Raw genomic sequence first — 25,026 nt, 5'->3', positions numbered from 1 at the left:
ATCGTGTACACCTTCCGGGTTACAGGACTGGAGTAGGTGGTGGTGGGAGGGTGCACATAAAAAAACACCTGACAAAAAAATGGCAGAAATATGCACTAAACAATAGTTAAAACACAAAACTGCGGCTACTAGAAACACAAATATACATGACATTTCAGATTTTACACTGATATGTGCACAATAAATAAAACTAGTTAATTGCTGGATGTTTTTACTCACCATGCAATTCTGCTGTGACAGTCCGAGAGTCATTCAAAGAAAGTCTATGGCCAGTAGTGCAGAAATATACAGATCATACAATATTAGTTGGAGGGGGCTTTAACCTACTGAGGATACACTGGGATGTCTATAGATTAACTGCTAAGCATACAGAAAGACAGTCTCACGAAATCGTTGGTCAGTCTGGTGTGGCAGTAGAAGATAGCAAAAGGAAAACTCAAGTCTTAAACTTTGTGTTTGAGAAACTGTTCATACAGAAGAGTTGTACAAACATACAAAATCTGACCATCACACTGACTTCCATCACGAGAACACAGTAATAGGCATCCTCGGCAGAGAGAAACAACAGAAAGAGTTGAAAACAAATAAGTCATCAGGTCCATTTGGAATCTCAACTTGGTTTTAGAAAGATTACTCTACAGCAATGGCTCCTTACTTAGCTTGCAATTATCATGAATCCCTCTCCCAGTGCCAAGTCTCAACGGACTGAACATAAGTGCAGGTGGCTCCAGTATGTAAGAAGAGTAAAAGAATATATCTTCAAAATCAGAACATTCATTTGCTGCAGAATTCTTGAATACATTCTCAGTCTGGGTACAATAAATTTCCTCAAGATGGAAAAGCATTTGGCCATAAATCAGCACAGTTTTAGAAAGCATTGTTCAGTGAAACTCATCTTGTCCTATTCTCATAATATTCTGAGACCTATGGATGACGGACAACAAGAAGATTTCATATTCCTAGGTTTCCCAAAAATATTTGACATGGTGCCCCATTGAAGATTGTTAATGAAGGTATGTGAGTGTCTTGGAGACCTCTTAGCACTTTGGAGACTGGCCACTTAGAAGAATATTGGGCCTAGGAAACTGGCCATTTATGCTGTTATTTAAAGTGCTACTGCACGTATGTAATTCATATATCTCCAAGACCGCAAATTTTAAAATAATTTTGAAGGAAGTATCTATAATTATCTTCCCTGTGAAAGGTGAGTTGCTGAGCAATTTCTTCCCTTTGAGCTTTCAAAATTTCTTGCTCACTCAACGAACATGACATATTTGTAGAAGAATTACATCAAACTGCAAAACCTAATGAGTACACGCATGAAATTACGCCAATACGACCATATTGGCTCAGCCATTTACGATTGCAGCTGTTACATATGCTAATGTCTCTTTCAAAATAATTCAAGAAATTGACAACGGAAGGCAGCACCAGTAAAGGCGCTGGTTGCGAGATGTCTCTACATTGTCCTCAATTGAAATGAGTCCAGTTTTCATGCGATACGTGGCACACACATCAAGAAAACCATAGTCCAATATATGCTCAGGTGGGGTCTTTTTAACATGAAGTTGTGGTCCAAGCTACGTTCGGGCTTTGTCACCAAAGGGACAAATAAGAGAACCAAGTATGTTGTCCTCGACTGCGAGTGTTCATTGGAGACAAGAGTATTGTCAGGATAGCTGTTATTTTCTATATACATATATGATCTGGTAGACAGGATGAGAAGCAATTTGCTGCTGATGCTACGGTTACGGGAAGGTGTCATCGTTGAATGATTGTAGGAGTATACAAGATGACTTAAGGATAATTTTCACTTGGGGTTATTAATGGCAGTTAGCTCTAAATGTATAAAAATCTAAGTTACAAGTGTAACATTTGAATACAGCATTAGTAGTGTGCTGCTTGACACAGTGACCTCAATTAAATATCTAGGCAAAACGTTGCAAGGCGATATGAAATGGAATGAGCATGTAAGGATTTTAATATGGAAGTCAAATGGTAGACTTTGGTTTAATTGGAGAATTTCAGCAAAGTGTGGTTCATCTGTAAAACACTAGTGTGACACAATCTTGAGTAATGTTTGAGTGTTTGGGATCCATATCTGGTGGGATTATAGAAAGATTGAAGCTATTACAGGGTGTATATGTGGACAAGACAAAAAATCTATGTACTTTTCCTGGCTGAAAATACACTATCACTCATGTGAAAGTACATTTTTTTTTTATGTTAAGTGACAATATATTTTCCTTGGAGCTGTACAACTTATCTGCAAGTGTTATGGTTGACTGGTCAATGGTACAGGTTTTATACACTGTTGTAGAACTTCTCATCGCTTTAGTACATGAAACCTTGCAGAAAACGAGTTTTGGAATTATCTTTGATGTGCGGCAAGATGTACACTCCATTAATTCGACCAAATACAGCAAAGTAGCTTCCGAAGCACTGAAATTGAGATAGCACTGTTGTCACCCAAACGTAGCTCATGTCACATGACCTTGCCAGCCAGTAACATTAGATATTCAGAACACAGCACATTTGATATAGTCAGCCAATAGCAACTTCACTGTTAATCAGTGGAGGGGTGGGGATTTTAAGAATTGACTGAATATTTTACTGAAGAAAATCTCTTTCTTATTCTAAGATAAATGAAAGGACAAAAATACAAGGGTAACTGATGCACTTTTTGACAACAATCAAGCCGTGCATCAATGTTTTTTGTATTTTAAGAAAATAAATAACAAAAAATATCCTAAAAATTGGGGAAAGAAAGTGCTAAAAGACAAACTTTTCCTGACAGAGATCATATTTTAGAGCTGTGAACATAGTAGTTGCACACATTTTCGTTTTACACTCAACACTTAGGAGACCAAGCACATAGTGAAAGGGCATGGTTTTCTCAACATGCAAGCCACCTATCACTTGAAAACTTAACTCATTTTGTATGAGAGAAAAGCATGGGCATCCCACTACCTGTTGCCTGACACGTGCTGCCTTCTGTTGTGTATACACAGAACTGCTTCAAGAGAAGCAGCAGCGAATGTTAAGAGTAGTTTGGAGAAGATGAGACAATTCACCAGCAAAACAAGCAAAAAAGAAGCAAACTGGTATCAAAAACTGCCAGGAAGTTTCATATCAGCGCACACTCCGCTGCAGAGTGAAAATCTCATTCTGCAAACTGATATCGTTCTGATTGCAACAAGTCTCTCGGCATGCCACAACACTTCAACTTCTCTGTAAAAAAAAAAGCCAGATACAAGGATAATTATACTTTTTCTCATCGTTACTGCACATTTGTAATCTAAGAAAGAACTAAAATAAATACGAAAAATTACCCTTGAAGCTTAATCTCTTTTAGCGTGTGTTACTTTTTAAGATACACCAAACACAAATGTATCAGTAAAATTTTAATAATGGCATGAATGGTTGGTCTTCAGGACCCAAAAGTTTTCTAAGTGTCTGGTCCTGAAAGTTTTGAATGGGAGTCAAATGGTCCCGTGATGTAAGAAATTCATTGCATATTCTCAGACACAACGTAATTCATCTTGCATAAAAAGAAATTTAATTTGAAAGTAATGCTTCTCAGATCACCATTCACAATATTTCCTTGTAACCTGTTAACAATGTAAACAGCCACACTCATTGAAAGCAGTTAGTTGTTATCAAGTATTTGCATAGTCTTTGTCCTAAGGCCTTTAATACATTTTGAATATTGGCAGACACTTGTGTGTGTACTATGTTTTGATGTTGTACATGGTGCATTTTCTTGGCAAGTAAAGTTTTATTTTGGTATTATTCTCTCGTTTTAGGTTTTACTGCTGTAGTAGTGGGCTAAAGTAAAATCCTTTGATAGAGTATCAGTTCTTACCAGTCAAAATGACAACAATTTATGTGAAAACTAAAAAATGAAGAATTCCTGGTTTTATTCCGGATGAAAAAATTCCAGTGTTGTTCCCAGATTTCCCAGTTGTCCCATGGCATATACATCTTGAATTCACAAGCAGGCTGGTAGATTTGTTACTGGTATGTTCGAATAACACACTTTATTACGGAGATGCTTTGGGAACTCAAAAGGGAATCCCTGGAGAGAAGGCTATGTTGTTTTTGAGGAACACTTCAGAAAATTTAGGACAACTGGTACTTGAAGCTGACTATGTGTGAGTACAGGGTACCCTCTGCCACACCCCGTATGATGACTTGCAGAGTATGTATGTAGACGTACATGCAATGTCAGGAATCAGCATAACTCAAAGAAATTTAACGCTTCATGTGGAAGTAAATACAAAAAGTTTGTGCAGTTAACTGACAATAGAGTATGGAGCTGTTCTGCTTTTTGTTGAGATGTATTCGAGTCTATGTTACAAATGACATGGATGCAAAACTGCAATGTACAGAAGTTCAAACACAGATCAATGACTCGAAGTAGTAAAATCAGCGAAATGTGTGTGAATGTGTAACAGGAACTTATTGGTCTCTTATGACACTAGCAATGCCTCTTTGTTTTTGTCCAATGTCTGTTGTCATGATTACTTGATAATGAAAGCAAGCCATGGTGCGGTACTGTACTGTACGCCTCACTAGTGTCACATATAAGTTTCTCTATATAGGTGTACTGCACTTTCCCAGAACCCTCTCACACACCAATTTCATAAGTCTGTCTTATTTAATGTTGATGTACCCCTAAATGTTAGAATGATGTGACACGCTCCACAAATTATCAGTGATTTTGTTATGGGGTCCTATCAGGTTCCTTCTCTTTGTTGTGGATATTCACTTGTATTCATTCACGTTTAGAGAGTGCAGCCATTCAATATATCATCAAATGGAAATACTGAGTATGGAAATGGCTGTCTGCCACCAATAAAATGACAGTATTGTCTCACACAGTAGCTTCCTCTGAAAAGTGACAAGAGCTACGAGACTCTCATGTGGAACAATGAAGGAAATTCCCGGATGGAACAATACATAAAATAAGGGAAAGGTAGCTGCTCGCATCTGGTCGATTAATGTGTAGCACACAGAAAAGCTTTCGAGCTCTTGCTCTTTTTCTAGCAAAATACTGATTAATGAAAGCAGTTGGAAGGTAAGAAGTGGTGTGGATAGAAGAAAGAAAGGTGAGGGTAAGGTGGGGCAGTGGGGAAAAGGTTAGCGGAAGTTTAAGCCAGGAGGACTGCAAGAGCACAGGACATGCTGGGGAGACATTTACCACCTGCATAGTTCAGAGAAACAAGTGCTGGAAGGGTGTATCAAAACAGCCAGTGTAATGAGAGACAGCTGTTGAAGTAATTTATGCTGTAGTGTGCAGCACATTCGGCAACTGGGTGGTCAAGTCTGTGATTTGCCACAGTTCGGTGGTGGCCAATTACACAAGTAGACGGTTGGTTATTTGTCATGACCACACGGAATGGTGTTCAGTAATTGCAGCACAGCTTATATATAACATGTTGCTTTCACACATGGCCCCTGTCTTTAATGGGGTAGGAAATATCTGTGACTTGACTGTGGTAGGCACTGGTATGCGGGTGTCTGAAACAGGTCTTGCACCTGAGCCAACCGCAAAGCAATGACCATGAGGTATAGGATTGGAAAAGGGATGGACAAGGATATTACGTAGGTTGGGTGGGTGGGTCGTGGAACACTACTTTGGGTGATGTGGATAGAATTCTGGGTAGGATATCCCTCAACTCAGGGCACAACGTGAGGTAGTTGAATCCCTTGTGAAGGATGTCGTTGAGCTTTCCAAGGCCAGGGTGACACTGGGCAATCAGAGTGCTGGTTGGTGGCTGGTTAACAGGTTCACTGGCATCAGTGGAGGCAATAGCATAGGAGATCTGCTTATGGGTGAGCTGGATAGGATACTGTCTGTTAACAAATGCTCTGGTGAAGTTATAGGTATATTTGGACAATTCCTGATTACCACCTTCCATGTGGCATCCATGGGTGGAGAGGTTGTAATGAAAGAGACTTTTTGATATGGAACAGGTGACAACTGTCAAGTGGAGGTTCTGTTGGTGGTTGATGCCAGTGACACAGACAGCCATATTTATGGACTCATCTGCAATGTGGAGAACTAAATCTAGGAAGGTGGTTTGTTGAGTTGAGAAAGATCAGGTGAAGCAGATTTAGGAGTAGGTGTTGAGATTGTGGGGGGGAAGAGCAAAGGTTGTCCATGCCACGAGCCCGGTTCACGAAAATATCATCAATGAATATGAATCAGATAAGGGGTTTCAGATGTTGACTCAATAAGAAAGGTTTCTCCATATGGCACATAAATAAGTTGGCATAGGATGATGCCATGCCAGTATCTAAGGCAGTACCACAGACTTGTTTATGGATTTGGCCTTCAAAAGTGAAAATAATATTTGGTCAGGATGAGGCTGGCTAGGAGGATTAGAAAAGAGATGGTGTGTTTGGCAGCAGGACGGCATTGGGAAATGTACCAACAAGAAGCCTGCTGGTAAAGGGACAGGAATTACTGAAAGGTGGTGAAGAAGGTGGTTAGTGTCTTGAATATAGGATGGAAAGTTATGTATAATAGTTTGGAGGGGTTGGTCAATATAGGCTGAGGTACTTTCTGTGGGAGAATTATACTCAGCCACAAGGGGACAACCAGTTTTAAGATCTATGGGGTTGGTTTTGAGTAGTTTGGGGAGTAGGTAAAAGCCAGGTGTGCAGGGGGTTGCTGGTGTAAGGAGGGAGATGGAATCAGGTGTCAAATTTTGAGACAGATAAAAGGTCTTCAGGAGCTGTTGGAAGTCAGTTGGATTTCTGGGATGGGATCATGGTCATAAAGTTTGCATGCAGAGATGCTGGAAAGGTGGTGGAGACCCTCAGTCAAATAATCACTACGATTTATGACCACTGTGATGAAATCTCTGTGGAAAGGTTGATAATATCTGGATTGTTTCTCAGGTTACAGATAGCTGTGTGTTCTGCAGGAGTGACATGGGAATCACGGGGAAGGGATTTAGGAAAGGAAGGTGAAGCCAGGTCAGAAGTGATGAATTCCTGAAAGATTAATAAGCAATAACTGGGTGGATGGGGAGGAGGATCACAGTTGGAGGGAGGTTGGAAATGTCTTAAAAAAGGTTCTGCATGGGGTTTTGGCTCGCTGTTGTTTGTGGGGTGTGTGGCGACAACATGTACAACAGAGAACTTGTAGATAGTATGTAAAATGCCCCTGTTCATAATGTTAATGCTGACTGTTAGTATTTCATGAAAGAGTGCACTGTTTGGCACATTCTCGTGACTGACAATGTAAGTTTTTTGCTATTTGACAACAGTGATGTATTAATGGGTTTTATTACTTGACACCATTCATTTTGAGATTATAATGTTTTTGTGACTGTGGTGGTTGTCTCTGGACTGAAACAGGTTGTTTAAGAAATAAATTGTATCAGCAGCTCTTGAACGTAAATCATGACACTTTTCAAATATTTAAGAGCTTTGGGACATGACATTCTTAAAGCATACTGGAGGAATAATGCTTATTCACAATAAAAATTTGTTTTTCTTACCTGCTGATAAACTTTAATTAGATTTCGTGTCTTCTTTTTGCCTGGATTTGCACGGCGTTTTAACCTTGACATGCTGGTTGTCAGGTTGGTTGGAGACGAAGGAGGAAGCTTCTTCAGTTCCTCCAACATCTTCTCAGCTGCTCTCTTCTTTGATAACTGCAGAAAAGATAAAATTCACTACTGCATATAACAATGAGATGACTATTTTGCTGGCAGTGTTATTGTTTTGCTATTTTGTGTACACATGGGTATGATAAAGGAAAGTAAGTGGATAAACAAAAGAACATGCTTGTGAGGGGTGCCAATATTTTTGTAGGGAATTATTTCTTCTTTTTCCAAACTTTTCTCATGCAAATTTACAGATATTTGACAACAAATTTCTAATTTAAGAAAGGAGGGCTGTCATAACTATGAGCCACCATATAAAAATTATTTACATTAAACTATTTTACCCTGACAATGCTTATAACTTTCTTCTAATTAGTAATAGATTTCAAGAAGTTATCAAAATGTTTTCCAGGAAATAAATTTTACCATGAAGTGTCAATAGTCAACAGTCTCCTGTTCTGACAAAGAATACTGTGCAAGCAGTTAGTAGTTTTGTGAGCAAAGATGTAGTTTTACGCCACAATCGACCTGGCAGTGAAAATGACTCAGTTCAAACAATGTTCAGTGAGAGGTTGAAAATACATTAATATTGTCGCTCTAATATCTGTGACATATATAACTGTTTGCCATCATGATACCATGTAATATTTCATAACCATTAGAAGGAGATACATATGGTATAAAAGAGATATAAAACAATTGAAACTATATGATTCAGAGACCTTTTCAAGCATCAAAGATCTATGATGCATATATGCAGACTGAAGTGACAAATAAAAATTTGTACCAAAGCTGGGATTTGAATTTGGGTGTCCTGCTCACTGGTAGATGCTTTAACCACTATGTCATTTTGGCAAGGTGGCTTTGCACAGTTGTATGGATTACCCTAACATGCCTCTCTCCTCAATGCAAATTCCCATTCGCACATCAGCCAACGGTGGCTGTTCGAGTTTAGGGGGAATACCAAGCACGCTGAGGCATGAATGGTAATTTGAACTGAGGAGGGAGGCGTGCTAGGGTAGTCCGTACAATTGTGCAAGAAAACTGTGCCAGGACAGTGTGGCAGGTAACGCATCTGTTTAGTGAACAGGAGAGCTGGCTTCAAATCCTGGCCTTGGTACAAATTTTCATTTGTTACTTCAGTCTGCACATGGACTAATATTAAAATAATTGAGAAATTTTGAAATATTAAGTATTTTATAATTTGTGATTTACAAAGCTAAATGCAATCAAATTCCAATATTAGGTTAAAAAACAAAATTCTCGAAATTCCTCAAGTTTTCCAAGCAAAATGTAAGTCCTCTGAGAATTCCAAGTTTTCCAGAAGTCTCACCACCATGTAAATAAAGCACTTACTGTGTTACAAAATAGAAAGAAATGGAGAGGACACAGAGACCTTTTTTTCAGGGAGGAGGGAGGAAAAAAGTGAAACTTCATTAGCTGTCATTGCAATTTCATCATTGTTAGCACTTTTTATCATTAATTATTCTTAGAGCTGAATTTTTAGTGGTCACACTTTTCACAATGGAAATAAGATGCACACGCTTACAGTTTAAAAGGCCCTTATTATACTGTAAAAGATGTTTGTCAAGTATCTTTTATAAAATCTTTGATGGAGTACTGGGGTACTTTTACCATATCTTATTAAAGTTAAGAGTGTGGTAGTAGCTTTTGCAAAAGATTTGCTAAATAATGGGACTAAATTATGCATCCCCGTTTCCTCATTTATGGTTATTCTGTCTGATTTCCATGAGAAGCAATGAAGATCTCTAGTTCACCATGAAAGCTGGTGAACTACAGAAATATGACAATTTTCAGGATGAGACTATGTGAGTTACTGCCTATGACATTGGAAATGTAGACAAAGGGAGTAAGCGAACTTTTTGAGGGAACATGCAGAAATAACCGAAACCAACAGTAATAGCAAATAACGAAAAGCTCTCAAAAACCTGAGCATCGGATTTATTTCATCAACATGGTGGCCCGGAGAGGAATATCGTGATTACAACAACACTTATTAACTAGTAATAAGTGTACAACAGTAAATGAATAAATTCAGCAATTTTGCTAATACAATGTTTATAACAATATTTTTGGTCAAACAACATCAATGTAACAAACATAAAAACATCTTCCACATAAATGTAGAAACGGGACTGATATGAGTGAAAACTGTAAGTCTCTTGTATGTAACTAATTCTTTCCTTTCAATTAATTTATAATTTTTATAAAGTATGGAAATAACATTTTTTTGATTTATTGCTGTAGCTGTTAATAATTATTATGCAAATACCATGAAGATTCTCTTCAAGGGCCTCATAGGGGATAAAGAAATTTGTCAAATTTTACTATGTTTGCAAAATATCTGCTCCTTGACATGTTTGTCAAACACTGTATGTATCTAATGGGTTTGCAGAAATGTTGATTGATGGCAAATTTGACAATGTGGTGGACATTGTTTGTATAATACTTCTCTGCATATGTTTCGTGAAAAATAGTTTTATTGCAATTTATCTCACTGTATAATGAATTTGTACAAATATTATAATTACAATCAAGGATAAAATAGCACAGGCAATTACCAATTACCAAAATGGTAGTGGTGTCACATCTTCCCAACCATATATTACGCAGGAAGAAGTCAACAAGAAAATCAATATTCTGTGCATGAAATAAAAGTGGAAGATGTGGGCTGTATGTTCTCACATTGTGGTATTTTAATGAACTGCCATGAGAGCACCAAGTAGAAGAGAATAAATTTTCGTGTACTTGTCTTATTTTTCAATGGGAGGACGAAGTAGTTCCAAGCAAATTATTACAAGTTTCACTGTCCATACGCAGAAGTTGATGCAATTATCAGGTTTTGAGTGTAACACTTCCTTTAACAAGTTTTCTGATTTATATTTCTTCCTCATTTTAAAACGTTGTCTGGACCAGCGTCTTATTTTCTTTTCATGCTTTAAAGACAGTGCCAGTATCAGCGTTAGAAACGTTTCATCTGCATTTGTAGCAATTCCCACTAGTGTCAAAGTACAGTATGTAAGAAAAGCATCTGCTTCAAAAGTAAGGTTAAACTGACAAACTTTGTTGGTATGTGGATGGGCTTGTTTGACACATCAGTGGCTAGATATGAGTGAATTAGAGTAACAAGTTTGCTCTTTTAGGGCCTTAATGAGTTATTAAAAGTTTCAATGTCCATTTAAAGAAAGTTGATGTAATCATCAGTTTTTGAGAGTAATATTTCCGCTAGTAGATTTTTATGAGTAAATCTCTCATTTTCAGTCGTTCCCTGGACCAGTCTCTTGTTTTCTTCTTTAAACACAGAGCCACAGTCAATGTAAGAAATGCTTCATCTAAATTCATGGTCATTCTCACTACTGTCAAAATATTCACAAACATGAAGAGTATCTGCTTCAATGTGAAGCTAAACTGATAAACTTTGTTGGTATATGTTTGTGCTTATCTCACAAATCCAAAGCTAGATAAGAGTGAATTCGAAAAACAAGTCTGCTTCTTTAAGGGGTCCTTTAGGTCTTCTTGGCATCACTGATTAATGGTGTGCTTCTAGGTGTTCAGTCAAGTTGTTGTTTCCATAACATGAATAACAACTTAGTTGAACATCTGGAAGCACATCACTGACCATGAAGGTTATACAGTGTGTATATGCAGACTAGGAAAAAAAAATTCCAGAGTTTCCCAGTTAAAAATATACTTATTCCTAGATGAAAACACACTTTCTCCATGTTAAGTGACAGTATACTTTCCCTCAGAACTGTAAAACCTACTAATTCTTTGAGCGTTAAAGGTTTTATACACCAGGATACAACTTCGCAGAACTTTAGAGAGAGAGAGAGAGAGAGAGAGAGAGAGAGAGAGAGAGAGAGAGAGAGATATGTAAGCATTTTGTAAAAATCTTTGATATGCAGCAAGATGTATGCTGCCTATTTTTGTATTATGAAATTGCAAATACAAATTCCACCAAACACATCATGTTAGTTTCTGAAGCACTGAAATTAAGACTGCGACGTGATTTTGTCAGCCAATCATAGCCAATGTCACATTATCTAGCCAGTAAATGACAACAGATTTTCAGAACCTAGGACGCATTATGTAGTCAGTCAACAGCAACACCGCTGTTTAAGCAGCACGAACAAATAAATAGGAAAAGTTCATGTCTTAAATTAATATATGAGGTCTGTTCAAAAAATGGCAGAACATTCTTAATTTCACACCAATGTGCAGCTGCTGGAAGTTTCATTGTTGTATGTTTGTTAGGTATTGTTCAGTGTTATATTGAATAGAGCGTTGTGTAACACAGTTTGCAAATTTTGAGATGGTAGAGTTAGAGGAGCAACTAGTCTGAATTAAATTTTGTGCGAAACTCAAAAAAACCTTTACAGAGATGCAACAAATAATGCAGGAAGCCTATGGTGATGAGTACTTACACCATACTTCGTGTTGTGAATGGTTCACGCGATTTAAAAATGACCTGACAGAAGTTGAAAATGACCCCTGTTCAGAACTCCCTTCGATGTCTACTACGATGCTCATGTTCGGAATGTCAACGAAATTGTGTGTGTCAATCGAAGACTGACTGTCCGAGAGTTTGCAGAAGAATGTAACATTTCAGTTGGATCATGTCATGATTTAAATCTTGACATAGCATCTTGGAACTCATTATGTTGCAGCCAAGTTCATCCCACAGCTCATGAGTCAAGGCCAGAAAGACCTTCGTCTCACAACCTGTGAAGAGCTTATGGGATATTGCACAAATGAGAATGAGATGTCCCTTAAGAGAGTCATAAATAGTGATGTGATGTGGTCAGAAAAGGTTATTTAAAAAAACGTCAGATTAGGTCAAATTTCAAAGCCAGGCTGATAGTTTTCTTTGACTTGAAGGATTAGTTCTTCATGAATTTATGACACAGGGACAAACCGTTAATCGATGGTGCTATCGGGATGTGCTGAGATGCCTGTGAGAAAATGTGAGAAGAGAACAGCCTGAAATGTGGTGAGACAATCTGTGGCTCTTGTATAATGATAACGCACCTGCACATTCATCGTTGTGGGTGCATTACTATTGCACAATAAATGCAATCACTGTGCTGCCTCATCCTCCTTACTCTCCAGACCTGATCCCTGAGTACTTTTTTTTATTTCTAAAATTGAAAATCCCATTGAAAAGATGAAGATTTGTGACAAACGAGATAAAAGAAAATTCGCAAATGGCACTTCACGTGATCTAGCAAGAGGCATGCGATGACTGCTTCCGGAAGTGGAAGTGGGGTTGGGAGCATTGTATCAATGGTGGAGGAGGTATTTTGAAGTAGACCCAAGCACAATAAGTAAAAGCAAGCACAAAAAAATTTTGTGGACAAAGTTCCTGAATTTTTGAACTGACCTCATACATTTAGTATAGCTACAAGAAAAGCTACACTTTCACAATAACATTGGTCTTTTTTGTGTGTGTTACCCTTTAAGGTATATCAAACACAAATGTGCCAGCAAAATTTTAAATTATTATATAAATGTCCGTCTTGGCTGCTCCTCAAATTGCTAAGGTTTGACTGAGGATCAAACACTCCTTGATTGATGAAATTCATTGCACATTCTCACACTTAACATAATTCATGTAGCAGGAAAGGAAATTTTCTTTGAAAGTAATGCTTCTCAAACTCCCTGTTCACAATATTTTCCTGTGATCTGTAAGAAATAGGTTTCTCTCAGCAGTTATCAGAGAATGCCAGAAGAGAGGTGTTACTGCGCATGCACAGCTGCTATGACGTAGGAAGCCTCTGCTTTGTGTTTGCTCTGCTCGTACACCTTTCGTCACATTTCTGTTTGGAATTTTGTGTTTAGTGGGGCATCACGTGACCATGGGCAACAGTGTGTCCGCCAAGTTGCTAGAAGGAGACATATGGTGTTATTGCACTTGGGGCAATTGTTCTATAATATGCTATCCAGACAAGGATTGCAAAATTAGCGTGCAGCCCTTGGCACAATATTTGTTTGAAAACTAGACTCCACAACTCAAATTAGCCAAACATATTGCTATGTGGTGATTTTAACACAGATTTTATATTAAGCTTTTTATGACTTCTTCAAAATGTATAAAAGTTAACAAGAATACTTGAGAAGTTGTATAACTGCCAGTTTATATTCCACTCCAGGAGTAAATATAAAGCCTTATGTGGAGTTACAATGATAAAACACAGTGTGCTGCTAGTCTATAATTTACTCTCAAGATTGACGTTCTATAAATTTAAGATGTAAACAACACAAATTAAGAAATAATGTCCAGCTTGAAGGAGGTACCAGACAAGGGCCGAAACATTTTTTGTGACCAAAAAACACCGTATTTTATGGAAGGCAGATATGTAAACTTTTGCTGCAGCTTTTCAGTGTCATTTCCAGGAAGCTAATTTTATTGGGAGTACCACTAGTGTATTATCTCAGGTTTGGTTCTTTATTGTGGTGTAATGCCATACATGCCAGAAGATGAAAACTTGCACTTGAAATTCAGGGAACAGCAATGCTAGCTAATAGTGTGGAATGAAACACTTCATTCCAAACAAACCAACTGCCTGTGTGTGTGTGTGTGTGTGTGTGTGTGTGTGTGTGTGTGTGTGTGCGCGCGCGCACACGTGCAAGGGGGAGGGGGGGAATTCATTGTTCTGCAAAGTGACTAATGCTTGACTGCCAATAGTGTGCAAATAAAATAAAATCAGAAAACTGAAATTAATAACATATTTTGGTCTTCTGTAATTATATGAATGTATTTTAATTCATTTGATAGCCCCTAGTCACAGAAATCTGTTTTGATTTGATTTGATTTGACAAGAGAGCTGTAAATGAAGAGGGAACAGCAAAAATCATGAGACTTAATGTGTGTCACATGGAGATTACTCCCTACTACACCTCTGGCTGCTTTGCGCAAATCTGCCTGCTTGGAAGCTCTAGAAAAGTTTTTCACGGTAGCATTTGGCTGCTTGCACAATAAATGAAACCACTGTGTTGCCTCAACCTCCTTACTCTTCAGACCTGACCCCTGAGTAAATTTTTTTTATTTCTAAAATTGAAAATCACATTGAAAAGATGAAGATTTGTGACAAACGAGAAGGTGCTGCTCATATGCACCTTCAGCCCTGTGCATGTGGATGAGCCCACTGGCAACAGCTCAAACGGACCTAACTTAAAATAGATGTGATGCCACACTCATCAAAAGCAGTTTGTTGTTACAAAATATTGCATAGTCTTTGTCCTAAAGTCTTTGACACATTTTGCTGTCAGCGGACACTTGTATATGCACTCTGTTTTGTTGTTTTAAATGGTGCGTTTTCTTTGCAACTTCAGTTTTATACGGGTGTTTTTCTCTTATTTGTTTTATTGCTGGATTATTATTCTGCAGTAGCAGCCTAAAGTAAAATTCTTTGCAAGAGCATCAATTTTTACCAGTCAAAATTACAAAAGTTTGACCCAAAAGTAAACCAACGAAAAATTCCCTGAATTCTACAAAATTCCCACATTTTTCCTGGATGAAGAAATTCCTTGGTTTTTCCCAGATTTCCTGCACAGTATACACCCTGTTACAACTGTAATCAAGAGAGAAATGGATATTAACAGTTATGAGCTATTCAAGACAATCAATTGGAAATAGTTATATCACTAAACACTGGCAATGTATATTTATTATTTAAAATATAATTCCCATTGTTATCAACAAAGTCATTTACCTCGTACACAACAACAGGTCGCATGTAAGCCCACAACCAAACATTATTTCTCAACCTGACTATTGCAGCATGGTATCTATAGTTATCTTTTTTATGGTAGTCAAAATCAACAAAGGAACAGTGAGAGATCTCGTTACAGGCACCAAGCGCCTTGAGTGTGTTCCTCACGTATTTCAAAATATGTGGCACGAATCATTAAGGGCAAAAATAATGCCAGTTTACATCATTATGGAAATGTCAAATTAATGGATATTTTAAATAATGCTCTGTAATTTCTTAGTACTGCATATGGATTGCTGCTGGTTGCTATGGAAACTTAACAAGTATTAATTATCGTTTCCTTGGGATCGTAGACAAAGCTCCAGAATTTTTCAGAGCAAGAACCCTGTGTCTATTATTGGCTTCATTATTTGGTCTCAGTCTTAAAAAGGTACCTTGTTATTATTGGCTTCATTATTTGGTCTCAGTCTTAAAAAGGTACCTTGTTATAATTCCCAGTAACAGCATAAAACAACAATGTACACTATTCTTATTTTTTAATTCTGCTGAAAGACAGCAAGTCATTTTATTTTATTCATCTGCAGTGAAGTGAAGGAGCACTTCGATAAAGGTATACAAAGAATCATGAAAATCGTTAAAATAACATACATAGTGCGCAAAAAGTCATGCACATGAAAGTAATAATGTCCGTAAATAGGAGCTGCAATGCATTCATTGATCAACCTCTGCAGGATAGCACCACACGAAGAAACAACAATAAGCGAAAACACAAACACAAAGAGTAAAGGCTAAATGACATCTGTAGTATTGCATAGTTCATTACTTGGTAAATGTGTCGTTTTCATGAGAACAAAAAGTTTTTATTGTTAAGTATTTTGCCAGTTGTTTGTACACACAAGTTGTAGGTAGGAAATAACCTGTTGCCACACTGCCGAACAACTGAAGAATAACAAGATTGATCAATAATTTCCAAGAATGTGAAGTAGATGCAGGCAAGAAGAGACTGGACATTCTGGTGTATTTAAAATAGATGAGGTGAGGCATATGATGCTGGGTTCACCTTCAAAAAGTTTGAGTATAATAACTGTCAAATTTCAGATTTCATATCATACTGCTCAGAAAGTGATGCAGAAGTAATGACATTACAGCTCATACAGCTTCTTGAGGCAGATGAACATTATTATTTGTTGCAATTGGACAGTGTCACACGTCTAATAAAAAAATTCATTTCTTGAGTGAATCTTTTGGTGACTGAATCATCTGTAAAAGATTATGGTCATATGTTCTATGGTCTTAACGCTTCCTGACTTCTTGCTGTGGAGCTGTCTTAAAGGATGGGTCTATAAAAACAGACTGCATATTCTGGATGAACTAAAGATTGTCATAACAACTGAGACTGACAACATTAGTGTCAATATGCTCCATTACTGCATTATTTCAGTAAAAAGAGTAGCACAGTCGACAACTACAGCTCAACAAAGTGTAAGAGTGTGCTGTAGCTAGTTACCTCCACATTCAAGTGTTTATTTCAGGGGTCTTTTAACTGAATACTAACTGCCAATGTGTGACATTTCTTTCACTCTCACATATTGTCTTTCTGGATAAGACCTTCCACTATGACGATGAGAAAGTCCATGGGCAGGCAGTCCTGCAGATGTCCCCTGGAATATCAACAACTACTTTGAAATAAAGTTGAATGTATCAAAGTAGTGTTCCCACTAAATGCCAATAGACTAACAATAATGAATTACTTTTAGCAAACATCGGGATGAGAAGCCATGAAGGCACTTGAAAAATGTGAGACAGGTGACAATATATTTGAAAAAGGTGATTAAAATGTGACAAATTATTGCAATAAATAGATATGCCACAAATGGATTGTTTTCATTTTTGATAATCCCCTACCAATAAGGCCAGTTAAGACCATAATAAATTTATCTACTATGACCCTGGACGGGGTGAGGCAAACTTCTTACCTTCATAAAAATTTATTAATATATGCAGGTACATGGGTAATTTGGTATTGGTAGTTCAATACTGGACAACATAATTCACAAAAATATCTACATGTTATATTTACAACTAATGACACTCTACACTTTAATACTGGAGAAGGATCAACAAAATATGTTTGTATTACTGTTTCTTAGAAATCTTAGCAAAAAATTAAGTACTCATAGTAGATTTCTTTTCTCAAGATTTTTTTCTGAATGTTTTCGACCTCCCTTTCTTTCACTCTTTCGTAATTTGTGCACCCTCAAGCATACCCTGTGCTAATTATAATGCCTTTAAAACAATTTTACTGCTTTCGTTGAAGGTCTTTTTAAAGCAGTCTCAAGCCTTCTTAGATGTTTGGTGTTCACCACCCCGCACACCGTCCAAAGCAGGTGTTTCACAGTCAATTGAATTTTTCATGTTATTTATCTTTTTAATCTCCTCTTCAAGATGTCTTTGGTTTTGTGCTTTTCCTTTCACATTCTTTCTTATAAGCAGTATAATTTGAATGTGCTTTCTGTCCATATTTAAATATCTTGTGCACAATTCTACGTGTGTCTATTTCCATGGGACAATGTAAGACAAGCCTTAAGAAGATCTGAAACATTGGGATACTTTATGAATGATGAGACTCTTCTTAAGATGTGCTACTGCCAGTAATTGAGAATACATTTATCATCTAAAGCTCGGCCAAATTTATCAACCTTCCCTTGTCTAATAAGTAATCTTGCCCAGGCATCAAACGGCATTATTTTTGCAACCTTTAACGTGTCACTGCAGCTTCTACTCTTTATTAGATCCTTGGTGGGCTACAAACCAGATTTCAAGCTGCAATGTAATGTTTTTGGGCATTCTTTGCAAATCACTACTTGACACATTCTTCCATTTTACTTAGCTCTTTGCTTACTTGCCCACTTGTTCAAGAGGAAGCAGGTGTGAAGAGTTCATTATGCAGAACATCAGAAACACACACTATTTTTCTCAAAGTAGAAAAATTCAAAACATGAGTCCAGAAAGTTTGAAGCAAGTTTTCTAATCTGTATGTAATTTATGAACCAAAGGCGTTTGGCTTTGAAAACATTGTGTGCATTTACTGAAAAGTTCTGCAGATGAAGTAACGAAATGAAGTCCTGCTTTCATTGATGACTCTTTTTTAGCATTCACAATGGCATTGTAGGATTTGGACTAAACAGCAGCAGAATTCTTCTTTAGATGTATATGTTTAAGGACGTAATACTGAATACCACCTCACTGTTCCAAAATCCTGTCTGCTGAAAGTCTTAAAAGTGAGCTACATTGTACGCTCAGAAACTCGCGATGTGGAATGTTGAACTTAAGACTGAATTCCCTCAAATTCTTCCCAGCAAACAGGCCGTCTGTCAAAATAATAGTTAATAACAAAGAGAAATTTGGATGCTTTTTCACCATACACCCCAAAGCCTCTGTATAGGCATTATGCATTTATAAATATAGCAAGTTCCAATGTTTATAACTTGTCTGCTTCGGGTCTCAGACATTACTATCTAAAAACCTAAAAACTTTTTTATCTATGTTAGGGTTATCAGACCCAAGTATAGATATTTATTTATGGACAAGTTGGTTTATAAAGTGCTTCACATAATTTCTGATATAATGTTTCACCAACTGCTTTGCCAATGCAGAAAGTTCTTAGGTGAAGTGTTGCTATGCAACAATCCAAAATGTTTAACACTGCTAGTTTCATTGAGACTCCATGTGTAATACGATGAACATGCTTCTTTTACCATATTCTCCCAGAAATATGGCACCAGTTCATCAATTATTAGGTTCTCATTTTCTTAGATGAAAGTGACCAATGTTCAAGATCATCATCTTAAAAATGTTACAAATGTCAGTTGAAACCCATGTCATTTTAAACTGGAAATCACTGATTTTATTGCCTAAATCAATTTCCTGGTGGTGGAACTCTTCTTTGTTCATAAAATCTGTACTGTTGGCATATGTAGCAAACTTGAGGGTTGTGTCTGATCTGAAAGTTCTAATTGTAGTTTTTAATTTCAAAGTTACACTTAAATTTGGTTGAAAGTGAATGGTTAAAAATTGCCTGAAAACCTTATGTCTCAAAATTAACAGAGCAAGAGCACATACTGCAAAATAATTCCTTTTCACTTACTTTTTCCCCTCATATAGACACTTTACTTGTCAAACTACCTGTCTTGACAAGCGAGTCACTACAAAATTTACAATTTCCCATCCCCATCTCAAAATGTTTATTTTTAAAATTGAACAGAGTATCAAAGCAGCAGTTGGTAATAAAGGAACATTTGATACTAATAACACTTGTGCAAAATATAGGAAACACTCAAAAAATCAAAACGGAACATACTATCTCAAATTTCAGACGCCCCTATGGTTACATTTTATCTACTTTCATGAGGGCAGCATTCCAAAAAATTAAATGAACAAACATGAATACAGAAACTTGAAACAAAAATAAAGAGGAAGAAAGACAAAAAAATTGAAAAGGTGACAATATTTTTAAAAAAGCGAGTAAAGGTGAAAATGGTGACTACCTCCTCAGAACGCAACATTGACAGCAGTCAAAGTGAATTATCTTCGCTTTTCAAGCTAATGTCTTTTCTTTTGTGGTTTCAGACACACACATTTAATAAAATTTCTCAGAGACGTAAATGGAAGTCCAACCAGCACCCAAGTACCCATTAGTTCACAAACAATTCATGCTTATTACTTCATCACAAACAACTGTTGTATTACAATTCTTTAATCATTGAATATATAGTTTTTAAAAAAAAGTTTAATTGCATAATATAAGATTAGTCTAATGCAATCTTCCAAGAGGGTTAACAACCTATCTTCATAATTAAGAGAGGATTTCCCTTATAAGTGTAACCAAGAAGCATGAGGACTCTTACCTTCTTCCCATTTCCTTGGCCAGTTGTGACCTTGTCCCCCACTGTACATTTCGTCACAAATGTACGCATGTGTGGTGGTCCTTTTTCACTTTCTACCACAAAATTCACTGGTAGATTACGTTTAAGTGCAATTTCATGCACCAGCGAAATGGGAGATTTGAGATCAGCATTTGGATCAGAATCCAAACAATTTCCTGTAATGCAAAAGCAAGTATGGTGTGATTTTGATCTGTGTACATTGGATGGAATAAGCTGGAGGAGGACGACTTGAATATGAGGATAGGCAAGAAAAACTGAAGGAGAAGATAAGGGTTAAAAAATTTTTCATTAAATCTGTTTTACAAAATGTGTGCCATCATCAAAATGAATAATGAGCAAGGGCAGGAAAAAATCATTTTATTTTGTAGACTTTTTTTTTAAGTATCACATGTGCTTTATTTTTGTCTTATTTGACTGTTTCAGAGTATTATGTTAAAGATGAAAATATACCTATCAATTACTTTATATTTGTGTGTTATGTTTATTGACATCTGACACGATATTTATTTACAGTGTTGCAAACAGAAATATTTACATTATATAATCAATGAAAGAAAAAAAAGTGCAATCAGATACTTGAAAGCTTTTCAGAAGTAAGTTTTCTTGTGAGTACAGGCAGGAAAATTTTGTGTAAACAATAAAACAAAAAATAAAGTGATTTTTAGCAACATAATACAAAATTGTCTCGAAATTTGACAAAAATGCTGTGAATCTCAGGATAACAGTTCACTAATATTGATAGATAATAGTTATTTTAATGCTGAAATGGCTTTTTGGCTTTCTTCTCAACACAGAATTACGTATTATCTTACATTAATAGTCAATATCTCATTTGAAGAACTATATCTCTAGATGTGATGTCAAATAAAACAGACTCCAGTAACAGTTTCTAGTCACTGATGTTAATTTCCCCAACAATTCTGCACAACCCATCATACAACAAATGGCAGATTTTTGGGAGATCTTTAGTGTGGTGCTTCTATTAAACTAGATATTTTCTTAATGTGTAACTACAAATATGAAAATCATCAACTATGGCAATGTATTTCTACAAAACCATAAATGGAAAAGGCATCTAATACCTTTCAACATAACCTAGCACCTGGCCTGAGTCATGCTGCCACCACTGATTTCATTCACTTAACAGTAAGAAAATATTGAAGTAAATGCTCTTAATGATCTGTTTAACTACTTCGTGTTCTGTTTAACTACAATAAACATGTCTGCATGATGCCTTGTGTCCTGTGCAATAATTGGGCAAGTGGGCACAATGCTGATTTGTGTGTTTGTAAAGCTAATATACCATATCTATAATGCCATACTACAAAAATATGCACTTTAACTGATGCATCACGTTAAAGAGCTGTTCAGAATTCATCTTTTTGGTACTAGTTGTTGTGCAAAAATATCAAGAAAGCTGACTTCACCAGATAAAACATTACCTGTGTAAGATTGCTCCATTACTGTGGGAAAAAAGAGATTTCAGTGATTAAACCAGTTACACTTAAGAAATATGAAGGGACTTCAGGCAGAAGTGAAAGAAACACCGAAATGCAAATTAAGCAGACAACTCTTACGGTCACAGATCCACGCTTTAAGTCTGCGTTCACAGCTCTAGATTCTTGTTTCAACCATGAAGTGATGATAAACTCTATTAATGATGATAAAGAAAAGGATCTATTAATTTACCTAGAATGACATGTCCCAGCAGTGTCAGATGTTCTGAGGGGATACATATTCCTGTAATGTAGTGGAAAAGCAACAGAAAATTCCATCGAAACCAGCAAAAAATCAGTTGACACTTCACTAACGTGTGAAAACAGCTACCGAGAGTTTGTATACGAACCCGTAAAATACAACCTTCCTTCTGCATTCCCATGTTTCCTGACGGCGATGGCATTTCTGACTTATTTTACACTTTCCCGCTATATTATGAGGGTATTTGTATCCCTTCAAATTAACTCTTTGACATATCAGTATTAACAGAGTTCTCATAAACATCATCCCAGAATTGAAACAAGAATCTTATCTCTTCAAATTTCTTTTTTCTTTACCTGTCAATGTTAACTGAGTTCTCATAATCATCATCCTAGGGTTGAAACAAGGATCTATGACTACGAAGAATGAGTTGCAACTGTGAACCCAGACTTGCATGGATCTGTGGCAATAAAGTGTTGAAAGCTTGGATTTAAGGTGCAAGCCAGTGCGTTTCAAGGTTTCCTTCACCTCTGCCTGAAGTATCTCCTCTGCCATGTTTATCAAAAGCCAACTGGTATATCCAAACAATATACTCTTTTAATTTGGAATGCAGCTCTCAATTTTATTCACCTACATAACATTTACCAACACTTGTGCAAAACAAATCATACCAAAAAACACATTTTGGAAATATCTATAATTTGATGCATCAATTGAACTGTACGTGTTAGTAGCATGCAAGTATAAAAACAAGAACCACTGAGTACATAAATTTATTTTCATAAACAAGTAAATAAACATTGCACCTGCTCAGTGTGCTTCTATTAGCCAGTCACTAAACAGGACACGTGACATTGTGTAAACACATTTCTGGTATTGCAACATAACACATTCAGTGGTTATCTCAATTTTCTTCATACCTTTTGTGATTGAAGTTTATGGTGACAGCCTGATTTGTAACTTAGCCTGAATCTACATTATTGTATTGTATTGTATTGTACTATAAATTTGTTTGAAAGCTTTAGCATACAGTGAAAATTATACAACTGCTACTGGACAGGGCAAATAAACATGGACACTCTGCTGGCCTTAATTTTATGAAAAGTTTTTGCACATTTAAAAATTCTTGCACACAATACAAGCAGTACGTTTTTAGGTACACCTAGAATTTGGCCTTTAGTGATAGCCCAGGAGCAATTTTTATTTCTTATGGTGTGTTAGGTGTAGTATGATTCCCTAGTGGATTACACTTCCTTTATAGAATGGTGTTGTGGATAACATTTGGTGGATATCTGACTGAACTTTGGTACCACAATTGTGAATATTCTCGTTCTGCATTAATTTTCCAGATTCCATGAGATAGTAGAAAGCAAATAAGATTGTCTCAAGGATAAACAAACATGGAACATTTATAATACCAGCTAAATAAGGGATCCAAGATTCCAGTTTCAAGGTGACAAGTTATCCTCCACGCTTTTATGTATTGTAAGTATGTTCATGATCTGAGTAGCATTATGCCACAAAATGATTTCCAGGTGAAGCAGCAAATGGAACAGTGCATAGCATGCACATGACAGTATACGTTTATTTCTTGTAGCTTTCAATACTGTAATACTGTAGCACACTATTGAGAGTTTCTTTCACAAGTTATATGTGTATCACATTTCAAATCTTGCTGGACCCATAGACACAAAATTTTTGTAACACTGTTATTTCATATCATTTTATCTTTCAATCTAGCTTGGATACATTTTTATGAGATTGGTAAGTTCAAGTTGATAATTACAGCTTTTCTGCATTTACAATTAGCTTCTGTTGCATTATTCTGAGAACCATGACACTGAGTTTTATGCTGTAAACTGGTAACTTTCTACGCTCGAAGTAGATGGGAACATACTACTATCATCAACAAAAAAAACAGGGTTTTGGAGGACTCATATGTTCAATAAGGCCATACACATACATCTGAAAGAGTGATGTGTTCACAATAGAGCAACCTTTACCAGCACTGTCTACTGTGCATTCGTTAATTTATGTCTTCTGTAAAGAATGAGACTCTAGATTGTTTTGATTCTGCATCCTCATTTTTGTCATGAAATTAAAAATCTGGAACGGTGTCCTGCTAATCATTTTAGATTTGTGCCTACTTTAGCACTTTTTAAAAACACAGTGCTACCATTTTCCTCACAGAGTTGGTATTTCATTGTACTGTTCACAATATCAGAGAAAAAGATGGCACAGTGTGCACTGCTTAGTGCATCAGTAAAACATTGCAATAGTTTTCTTCTTCACACATCATTTTCTACATACTGTAGCCTTGCAATATTTAACGCATTGGAAATCACTATTTATCAGCACTTTCAGCTTTTCCTGTGTCAATGATACCAATAATGTTAGCACAGGACCTTCACATATGTCTATGGGCAATTTTTTATGATTACTTTCTTTCTATGTTATTCTGCAGATTAGATAGACGCATCACTTCAAACTTGACACTGTAGTATTTTAATGTGTCACTTTTACACCGCAGTTGATGTAACTAATGATCATTCAGGACACTCACTGGCTATATAACAGATACTTATCTATGAAAAATAATTATGAAAATACCGTGTCATCATAGGTATTATGTTCATCATAACTGAAAGAGCCGCAAGAGTATCTAGAGACAAACACAAAAATCATCATCTTCTCTGGGGGTGTGGGATACATGTTGTTGACAGTGTCAATTGATGTCCTGAAACGTCCTGGCAGATTAGAACTGTTTGCCACACCAGTAATCGAACCTGGGTCCGTTGCCTTTCATGGGCAACTTCCCTAATGACAAATTCCCAGATTCGAGTCCTGGTCTGGCACACACTTACAATCCGCCAGGAAGTTCCAAATAACCTTTAGTCTTGAATTTAATGGCTACAGGACAATAAATGTTTTTCTTGCTACTATACAAAGAGCATATTTTAAAAAAGAAAATAAAAAAAAAGAAATAGAGCACATTATTTCTCAGAGTGAATCGATCCAATTGAAGAC

The 25,026-nt window shown here is 36.6% G+C and overlaps 1 protein-coding gene across 2 annotated transcripts in view; it reads right to left on the bottom strand.

Annotated features, from left to right (window-relative positions):
• LOC124782548 (double-stranded RNA-binding protein Staufen homolog 2) overlaps positions 1–25,026 on the bottom strand; it is a 257,615-nt gene that overhangs the window by 89,868 nt on the left and 142,721 nt on the right. For both annotated transcript variants that reach the window (XM_047253950.1, XM_047253949.1), the window contains exons 9-10: positions 20,263–20,456; positions 7,515–7,670 (exon numbers count right to left, since the gene is read on the bottom strand). In XM_047253950.1, the coding sequence (XP_047109906.1) occupies positions 7,515–7,670; positions 20,263–20,456 (350 nt within the window). The remainder of the gene's footprint in view (positions 1–7,514; positions 7,671–20,262; positions 20,457–25,026) is intronic.

This window comes from Schistocerca piceifrons, chromosome 1 (assembly GCF_021461385.2).
Source record: "Schistocerca piceifrons isolate TAMUIC-IGC-003096 chromosome 1, iqSchPice1.1, whole genome shotgun sequence".
NCBI classification, from domain to species: Eukaryota; Metazoa; Arthropoda; class Insecta; order Orthoptera; family Acrididae; genus Schistocerca; species Schistocerca piceifrons.
Note: the sequence above shows the minus strand (reverse complement) of the source record. Positions and strands in the feature narration are given on the sequence as shown.